The sequence below is a fragment of the Crocuta crocuta genome, unplaced genomic scaffold (assembly GCF_008692635.1).
Source record: "Crocuta crocuta isolate KB4526 unplaced genomic scaffold, BGI_CrCroc_1.0 scaffold1015, whole genome shotgun sequence".
Taxonomy (NCBI): domain Eukaryota; kingdom Metazoa; phylum Chordata; class Mammalia; order Carnivora; family Hyaenidae; genus Crocuta; species Crocuta crocuta.
This window is the reverse complement of record NW_027532631.1, coordinates 418,006-428,426: the sequence shown is the minus strand read 5'-3', so window position 1 is coordinate 428,426 and position 10,421 is coordinate 418,006. Positions and strand designations below refer to the sequence as shown.

The following is a 10,421-nucleotide window of genomic DNA, read 5'->3' as shown; positions in this document are numbered from 1 at the left end:
TTAACTATCGTTCTTACTATTCAAATAAATCAGTCAAAGTAATGTCAACCTTTAGGATACTTAAAATAACATGTTTGGAAAACTGAACCACATTTTTAATTGCCAGCATTATGCTTTGTTCTTAGTAGAATCATCTTTGTTTCTTCTTTTCACATCCCAATTATAAACTCTGGCCATATCTGCAAGAATTGTCAAAGAAAATGTAAATGGAATTCTAAAGATAACATGTGCAATGACTAAGGAAGTATTCACTCACATACTGAATCAAAGACAGAAATCATGCACGCAAAATACCAGTAACAACTAGTAGTGTGAGCCACCTTGCTAGAATATCATTTGCTAAGAAAATACTGGAACTAAATTCCACCAATACAGCGTCTAGGTCTCAAATCAGTAACTGGTTAGCATATGTAGTCAACTGCAGTCTTACACTTGACAAAACATGTGCTTGACACTGTCAACAGTTTTAAAGACAGCTCCTCGTCCATGAAATTTCAGACTTCATACCATATCCTTACAGGCAATATTTAAATTAGGACAACTTAATTATCAATGATTTCATTTCTTACCCTCCCTTTGGTTTAATAGGACACTCCCTCAATTTATTTTCCTGTCACAAGCACCACCCTTTGTAGGCCCTTGTGTATCAGTGATTTCTTTCATGGACTGCGCCTTTGGTGTTGTATCCAAAAGTCATTGGCGTAACTCAGGTCATCTAGATTTTCACCGATATTACCTTCTACAAGTTTTATAGCTATCTGCCTGGACTTCTGTGGATCAAGTGTCCACATCACAGGTCCCACGCCAGCCCCTGCGCTAGGCCTGCACCACGCCTGCCTTCCCTCGCCCACGCACTCGGTGCCTACTGACTGGCGCGCCATGGAGAAAAGAGCAAGAACAGCTCCACGCTTGCAGCACTCCCGATCTGGCACAGAAAACCAAGTACTAAGTGCAAAGCGCTACGTAAGCAGAGAAACAGTAAAACACCCTGAGGATTTGAAAATGTTCAGAAACGATCTGATACTTGAGCTGAGCTACGAAGGAAAAAAAGGAGTACCCCACAGAAACATAAACAGGGGGAAATCATTCCGGGTAGGAGGAACAAAGTGGAAGCATAAAGGGTGTGGCACACTTGGGGTGTGGTGAGGAGAACCGACTGGGGCTACTTGGAACCCCGGTGCACTGGGGGAAGGCTGGGGCAGGGAGAGGTCAGGGGCACGAGGGGAGACAGATGGGAACACTTCACTCAGGGCCACTGCGCACACCTTACGTGCAACAAGGAACCACTGAAGCTCTCTACTGCAACCAAAGGAATAAAGATAGGATGCGTGACTCAGTAAATTCACACTGGAGATAGTGTGAAGGAGAGATGGGAGAAAAAGAGACTATAAAACTACTTAGTCTAGGTTCTGGAAGGCCAAAATGAGACAATGGACAGAGAGGCTGACAAGGGAAATGTGACAAGAATCTGGTGATTGGTTGGCTTTTGGTGACGAAAGAGGGGTGGAGGGCAACTCCCGGGTTTCTGTCCTGGGAAGTGGGACAGGAATGAGGAGAGAGGAATCAGAAAGGAGAGGCGCAGAGCTGAGTTTCAACAAAGCTGCCCCCTCCCTAAGCAGAATACCTGCCTCCGTTTCTCCTCTCCACTCATCCGAATCCTCTGCTGCCTTTCAAAACAAACCAAGTTCTAACTTGCCCAGGTCTTCTTCGCACAAATTCCGGCTCATCTCTCTTTCCCTAACTTTACCTTGCTTTGGCGCTGCGCACATGAAATGAACTTACATCCTGCTATGAAATGAGGATGTAGCTCTAACACAGCCCAACTCTGCCACTCTTTGCACCCCTCGCCATCCTGTGCCCCATACAACACAGGAGACCGTTAATAAATGCCAGCGGATCGAACAATTCGACTAGCTATGAACGTATCTTGAGAAAACACCTGAAAGAAAAACGTTCATGCATTTTGCGGTTTCCAAAACCTTCACACCTCAGGTTCAGATTAACCTATCTACAAACTTACTTATTAGTTCCGAATATGTTCTTTACCCCTCTCATAAAATCTGCAACTTCAAATTAGGCCAGGAATAAGGATATTCTTCTCATTACAGTAATGCAAGTAAGAGTGCTGAAAACCATCTTTCTCCTTTCCTCCCTTGGCTTTTAGTTAAAGAAAGGATACTGACTTCTGTGGTAGTAAATTGATCCCGAAGAAAGTCGAGGTCTTCCTCAAGGGAATCAAGATTCTTTGTAGCAGTTGATAAATTCTTTTCCAACAATGCCTGGGCTTCATCAATATCATATTCAAGCATCACATTAGCCTGGAGAGAGAAAGGCACAACAATTACTGAACATTCACACAGTGTTTCACAGGGCTAGAAGGGGTTAGGCCAAATCTAGCTGCCTTTTCTTAGACGTTTCCTGGGAATCTGGATGTTCTCCATTCACTTATGCATTCACACCGCAGTGGCAGAGCTGGGTACTTGTAACAGAGACTGTGTGGTCCACAGAACCAAAGTATTTATTCTCTGACCTTTGACACAAAGTTTACTGATCCCTGGGTTACAGAATATATTTACATACATTATATCATCTATTCCTCCTAACAACCCTGGTCAGGCAAGTTACCTTCTTCTTTACAGCTAAGAAAATGCGGGCTCAAAGAGGTCAGGTTGCCTACACTAACACAGACAGGAAGTAAACAGGAGAATTAAGAAAAAAACCGATTTATGTTCAGACATCAAATTCCACCTTTCTCCAGTCTCTAGGATAACAGTAAATTGTATGGCATTTGAATCTATTTTTTTACAGTTTATTTAGTTTGAGGTGGGGGGGGCGGAGAGAGAAGTAGAGAGAGAGAGAGGGAGAGATAGAGAGAGGGAGAGAGAGAGAGGTAGAGAGAGGGGGCGAGGAGCAAAGAGAGAATTCCAAGCAGGCACCATGCTGTCACCACAAGCCCAACTCAGGGCTTGATCTTGTAAACTGAGATCATGATCTGAGCCGAAATCAAGAGTTGGATGCTTAAGTGACTGAGCCACTCAGGTGCCCCACATTTAAATCAATTTAAATACTTTTTTCAAGCTTAAGGATACAGTAACTTAAAAGTTTTCAAATACATATATAAATTATATAATTTGGTCCAGTAATGGAAAGGTTTTACTGTCCCCTTCCTTTTTTTGAACTATTTTTTAATGTTTTTATTTATTTTTGAGAGAAAAGGAGAGAGAGACAGACAGAGAGACAGACAGACAGAAGGGGGGGGGAGAGAGACAGAGACAGAGAGAGAGGGAGACACAGAATCTGAAGCAGGCTTCAGGGTCTGAGATGTCAGCACAGAGCCCAACGCTAGGCTTGAACTCATGAACGGCGAGACCATGACCTGAGCTAACGTTGGACGCTCAACTGACTGAGCCACCTAGGAGCCCCATAGGTCCCTTCCCACCCTCCAACAGATGCTAGAAGCAAAGACAAAGTGACTGTGTTGAATTCTGAAGCTCTGGTGTTCGTTACTGCCGACACTCAGAGACGTGAGCATGCTGGAGGTGGGGAAGCAAACCTTTTCCAGCACTGAACTCCTCCTGTCACCTGACTTACCACTGGGCATTTCCTGAACCACTTCCCTCACCTGACAAATGGAATTTAAAAATTACTCAAAGGATGGTTGTAAGGATTAAATGAGACAGACAACATGAAAGTGTCTGGCACAAAGTAGGTGCTACATAAATACTTACTGACTGAATAACCTACTCCATGATAGTTAGAAAGCTGTATAAAAATTCAGATTGGACAAAAAAAAATTCAATGGCAAGTACATGTCTCTTAAATCCCAAACCCCAACCTCATTCCTGAGTCAACTGACACTGTCTCTTACTACTGTTTCTTTTTCAGAAACCCTCTAAATTTGGAGCTGTCCACACAGCTTGCTACTTTGTATGGGCACTTGCCTGGGGCAACAAGACCTTTGGACAGCCAGCTGGCCTGTCAGGAATGGCCTGGCTGACTGGTCAGGGGACTGAGAGGAGTGAGACAGGAAAAATAACACACAGGGCCTATGAAATCGTCTAAAATCAAAGTACATGGTTTAAAAAATGGACTCCATTTTCAAGGTTTTTGTAATAATCTTTCCCCTCTTAACTTCAGAGAGATCTTTCCAAAACTAATAAACTCTTATGGGGAAGAAACATTCATCGGAGGTTCAACAGTCCCTTCTATTTTACTTCTATTGCTCTTCCTTCTGTTACATTTAAATGACACAGCATGAGTGGAAGAGGTGAGGGCAGCGAGCAGCTCTGTCTTGACCGGGACAGACCTGAGCATCTTATGAAGCTCACCACGCTCTTAATCCCAGTCGGTTCCCAGTACAGACCCCTTGAACTCCACCTCTGTTACTTCCAAGGTCAAAGAGGGATGGGCACCTTACCCAGCTCAAACAGTGTTGCTGTGCTGGGAAAACCACGCTGGTTTACAGATGTCAGCCCAGAAAGCTGTGGCCATTTCAGTTACTTACCCCCAACCACAGACACACTTTATCAGTAGGAGGAACTGAAGCTTTGCAATACAGGTTGTCCGCCAGTAAGAATCTAGTCTCCAGTGAATTGGTGGACTCCTTCAAAAAAAAAATGACAGCACTGTAAATAGGTCAGTTTAATAAAAAGGTTATAAAAGAGAGATCACAGAGCTGAATCGAAGTCACTGAAAAGAGTAACATCACGGCAACTAAGTGTAGCGGTAACGGGAATGAACGCTGGAGCCAGAGAGCTGGGCATGTGGGGCATGGGTTCTGGGTCAGCTACTTCTGACCTCTGTAAATCGAGCATTTCACTTGACCTCCCTGTGTCTCAGGTTCCCGGTCTGTAAAATTAGGAGAATTATCCCTACACCTCTGAAGGCTGTGGCAAACAGACTTTACACAAACACAGACAGACACAGACACACACAAATATACACATACACACACAACAGTGCCTGGCACAAAGTAAGTGCTATGCAAGAGTTAGCAATTATTACTTCATCAGTGCTTCATGCCCACCCAGCCAGTTTTCTGAAGTTTCTTACAAATTTCACCATGTGAGGTTTACAGATACAATGGACTACTACTTGGCAATGAGAAAGAATGAAATCCTGTCATTTGCAACAATGCAGATGGAACTGGAGGATATCATGCTACATGAATTAAGTCAGTCAGAGAAAGACAGATATCATATGTTTTCACTCATTATGTGGAATTTGAGAAACTTAACAGAAGACCATGGGGGAAGAGAAGGGGAAAAAATAGCTATAAACAGAGAAGGAGGTAAACCATAAGAGATTCTTGAATACAGACAACAAACTGAGGGTTGATGGGGGGAGGGGAGAGGCGAAAATGGGTGCTGGGCATTGAGGAGGGCAGTTCTTAGGATGAGAACTGGATGTTCTATGTTAGCAATGAATCATGGGAATCTACTTCCAAAGCCAAGAGCATACTGTCTACACTGTAGGTCAGCTAACTTGACAATAAATTATATTAAAAAAATTCACCACATAAAATAATGTATTAGAACTACAGTTATCATATCAGTCAAGTAATAAATCATATATATACACATAATCTGTTAAATATAATATGCTGATAAAATTTAATCTTTACAGCCTCAAATGAGTATGGGATTAAGACTCAGCAGATTCTCAAATCCAGCTCTGCCAATAACCAGGTATGTGACACTGGCCAAGTGTAACCTCTCTGTAATGGTCTCTTCAACTGTGAAACAAGAACCCAAAACATAATTTCTAAGAGTCTCTGCAGGTCTGTAAGGTCTCACTCCTTACACTTAGGAAGATCAACAATAACAAAACCCCTTAGATGCTGCTACCCCAAAATAAGATATTTTCTTTTTGTATCGAAAATAATTTCGGGGCGCCTGGGTGGCTCAGTCAGTTAAGTGTCCGACTTCAGCTCGGGTCACAATCTCACAGTTTGTGGGTTTGAGCCTCACGTTGGGCTCTGTGCTGACAGCTCAGAGCCTGAAGCCTGCTTCCGATTCTGCGTCTCCCTCTCTCTCTATCCCTGCCCCTGCTTGTGCTCTCTCGCTAAGATAAACATCAAAAAAATTTTTTAAAAAGAAAATAATTTCAAATTGCATTTAAGTTTTATAAATACTCCATATAAGTAAAATAGTCCAAGACGTGAGGGCCCTAAAATGAAAGTTGCCTTGGGGAAAAAGCCACAAAGCCACATTTATCATAGACGCACACTGTACACGTACACAAGAATCAAGAAGGCAGACTGGATCTACCAGCACATTCAAATACCAGTGACCAAGGAGTCAAGGAAGATGAACTTCTGCTGAAGTATTCTGGTTCACTCACATTTATAAACAAAATGCACTTACTTTTTTCTTCTGCATGTATTTTAGAATTTCTAATGTCTGCTTAATTTCAGGAATCTGACTTTTCAGCCTGTGAATAAGAAAAAGGTTGACTTAGTGTTTTGCAGGCAAGAAAAACCCTAGGACACAGTCTTACTAGCTTTGCAGTTTCTACTGATATCTTTTTGAGGACTGCTAAAATCACCCATTTGTCAAAACCCACAGAATATACAACAGTGAACCCTAGTAAACTACGAACTTTAGTTAATAATAATATATTATTATTATACATTGCTTCATCATTCATGTATTTTTTAAGTAGGCTCTATGCCAAAAGTGGGGCTCGAACTTACAACCCTGACAGCAAGAGCCACATGCTCTACTGACTGAGGCAGCCAGCAGCCCCTTGACGCATGGACTGTGATAAATGTCCCACTCTGGTGGAGGCTGTTGAGCTGTTGATAATGGGGGACACTCTGCATGTTTGGGGAGGCACGGAGTGTATGGGATATCTCTGTACCTTCTGCTGAACTGTGTGCTATGGAGATAAAAGTGCTGTAAAAATGAACATCTATTAAAAATTAATGTTAAAAAACAAAACTACTAACAACTGATTCCCAAATGACATCAACGGCACTGACAAGAAAATAAGAGATAAAAATATGCTGAAAACACTCAAAGTTACTTAGAAGAAAGGATGAAACAGTTTTTATTTTGTTGGCACTGAGGTTGAGCTCTTTTCTGTGATGATTAGAAGCTGCCCAAGGCCACAAAATGTTTTTTGCATGGAAAAATGTGCAAACTAGTTCTGAGGTCCCTGTCAAATGACAATGAAATCTGAAACAAAACAAACTAAGGATACAAAAACAAAGCTGTGGTTCTCTCAGAATACATTTAACTAAATACGACTGGAGATTGGTATGTAAACAAAACTTAAACGTGATGATGAAAACGTACTTATTATAGACGTGTTGAATCACTGTATTGTACACCTGCACCTAATGTAACACACTGTATGGTAACTACCCTGGAATTTAAATGAAAATTTGATAAACAAAGAAAATACATGTATTGTGTCATATAAAGAAAGTCACAGCACATGTGAAGAGCAGCAGGGCAAACTTTATTCTACACTGTGCTACTGACCTGGCAAGAAGTGTGGCAGAAGAGCTTGCTACTTTAAACAAAACAAAACAAAACAAAACAACCCAGTATCAATTCCATACTGTCTTATTGTTTAATTTTTTTAACATTTATTCATTTTTGAGAGACAGAGTGCAAGCAGAGGAGGGGCAGAAAGAGACGGGGAGACACAGAATTGGAAGCAGGCTCCAGGCTCTGAGCTGTCAGCACAGAGCATGACGCGGGGCTCGCACCCAGACAGTGAGATCATGACCTAAGCTGCAGTCCGACGCTTAACCAACTGAGCCACCCAGGCGCCCCAATACCATACTGTCTTGATGACTACAGCTTTGTAAAGTCTGGGACTGTGATGCCCCCAGCTTTGTTTTTCATTGTCAACATTACTTTGGCTATTTGGGGTCTTTTCTGGTTCCACACAAATTTTAGGATTGTTAGCTCTGTGAAGAATGCTGGTGCAATTTTGAGGGGGACTATACTGAATGTGTATACTGAATGTGTATACTGAATGCTTTCTGACCAGTAAATAATCTAGAAACACATACTTAGCATTTATATTTTTTACTTAGTTTGAAGGCTAATGCTCTGGGAACTCTTTACAAATTCAACATGGATGTTGTAGATCTTCTAGTTTTGCTTACTTTTGTATTCTGTGTTGATATAGGTAAATGCTAAAAAGCCATATTTATAAAACATCCGATATATATACAACATAAGAAGAATGTTCAGATAAAGATTTTTTGGTCATGTCAATGATTTCTAGGATATGTTTTTGTAAGTATAAATATTACACGTAACATATAAATTATGGAGCATATAAGTCAATCAGCTGCAACCCCAGGCAACTTAGGAACCTCATCACCAAGGCTGCTGGGTGTATGCAAGCAATACACCCCTCCCCCACTCTTCTCCATCTCGAGAGATAGCAGCTCTCCTGAACTGTATGCTTACAGCCCCTGTTTCTCTTTTTCAAGAGTTTCATCACATTTATGTATATCCCCAAATAATATATTCTTTGCAGGTTTCTTGGCTTAATACAAACAATCTCATATTGTATGCATTTTTCTTGGGTTTGCTTTTTTAACTAGGTTCCTAAGACTTGTTCATTTATTTTCAGCTGTATAACATTCAATTCTGAATACAGCACATCTTTATCTACTCTTCTGCCAATGGACACTTGGGTCAGTTCTATGTCATTGTTATTATATAAACAATAGAAGTCTCTAGGTTCTAGGAATGGGTAGGGGAGTGAGAAGGGAGATGGAGGCTTAGAAGGGAAGCAAACCAAATCTTCAAAAGGGGAGTACAGCTAAAAGAAAATTTTCTAGGTGTTTTCTCCTCCCTCTAAATTGCTCTGGGTGAATCACCTTACCTACTCCATCACTGCTACAGGGTGGAAAAATAGTAGAATTGAACAGAAGCAAAGAGGTCAGGCTGAGCTGAGAAGACAAATACTGGTCCCCAGTCATCCCCCCTCCTCCCACAATTACTCCCAGGAGTGATGACAGCGAAGACAGTCAAGGGCAGAGGAACAAAAAGAATCCTCAGAGGCCAAGTCACCTGGTTGGGGAGAAGAAACATTTGTCCAACGGTGGTACCCTACCTAGACTGTAATACCAACACCATTCTTCCTACCCCTAACTCACCAAGAGGGGCTTAAATGACTCCCACCTCCACATTACTCCATGACTGGCCAAAGTAACTGGTATCCCTGAGGGAATGTGAGCTGATGGGGAAACGAAATGATAATCTGATAAACACAGCTAGAATAAAGACAATAAAATCAACAATATCCATCAGATAAAACAAAATGAAATACTGAAAGATTAGATTATCGATAAGTATTTTAAAATACCTCAGACAGAAAAAAAAGGATATTGGTAATATGAAGAAGAAACGAGTAGCTGTAAGAAGAACCAACCAGAACAACTAGGTATAAAAATATAATGGCTGAAATAAAGAACGCATGGACATCCATCTACTCATCAAAAGACAAATTACCGAAGTTAGCAGAAGAGAAGAAATCCTAGAGAAATGGAAGGCAGAATTAGAAAAATCAACATCTATATTAACAGGAATCCCAGAAGGAGAAANGTAACCACAAGAGAATTAAGAAATACTAAAGAAATTTTATACAGCTGATGGTGAAGTCAAAGAAAAATGATAGGCTACAAAGAAAGGTTCACAGCGTATGTAAAGAAAGCGGTCAGTATGCAAACTACATAGAGCCATCTGCTGCAAAACAACTCGATCATGCACAAAAAAATCGTTTTTGCTGCAACAGTTGATATCACAGAGGTGAGGAAGTTCCAGAAAACATCAAAGGGTAAAAAACTAGAAAAGGCTTTGGCAGGAGCAGTGAGACCTAGAGAAAAGTAATAAGCATCAGGAGGCGAGTCAGGTGCCGGGTGGGCTGCAGACCTAAGCCTGCCTTGCACCCCCCACCTAGCAGCTCAGTGAGGGAGCTCACATACTAAGTACCAGAACAGGAACAGGATTATACAGAATCAGCACTCCTGGCAAAAGCAAAGTCCTCTATGGGTAAAGGCAAACCCCACAGCCATCCATACTTCCAGGAAGCAGAAATACAGTTAGGTAAGAGAGTCGAAAGATACCCCCCCACACACACAAATTCCAGTGAATTATTATTTTTTTAAATGTCTATTCATTTTTGAGAGACAGACAGAGACAGAGCATGAGTGGGGGAGGGGCAGAGACAGGAGACACAGAATCCGAAGCAGGCTCCAGGCTCTGAGCTGTCAGCACACAGCCCGACGCGGGGCTCGAACCCACGATCTGCGAGAAAATGACCTGAGCCAAAGTCGGGCGCTTAACTGAATGAGTCACCCAGGCGCCCCAAATTCCAGTGAATTAAAACAAAAGAAGTGATGATCTCAAAAGTATTCAAGAAGAAAAATTAGTTTATCTAAAAAGACAGGC

At 41.7% G+C, this 10,421-nt stretch overlaps 1 protein-coding gene across 1 annotated transcript in view; it reads right to left on the bottom strand.

Annotated features, from left to right (window-relative positions):
* Positions 1-6: 6 nt before the first annotated feature.
* The window catches only part of VBP1 (VHL binding protein 1), a 12,086-nt gene continuing 1,671 nt past the window's right edge, over positions 7-10,421 (bottom strand). Inside the window, exons 2-5 of the mRNA XM_077780668.1 lie at positions 6,366-6,432; positions 4,505-4,603; positions 2,180-2,318; positions 7-179 (exon numbers count right to left, since the gene is read on the bottom strand). Coding sequence (XP_077636794.1) covers positions 109-179; positions 2,180-2,318; positions 4,505-4,603; positions 6,366-6,432 — 376 coding nt within the window. The 3' untranslated portion in view covers positions 7-108. The remainder of the gene's footprint in view (positions 180-2,179; positions 2,319-4,504; positions 4,604-6,365; positions 6,433-10,421) is intronic.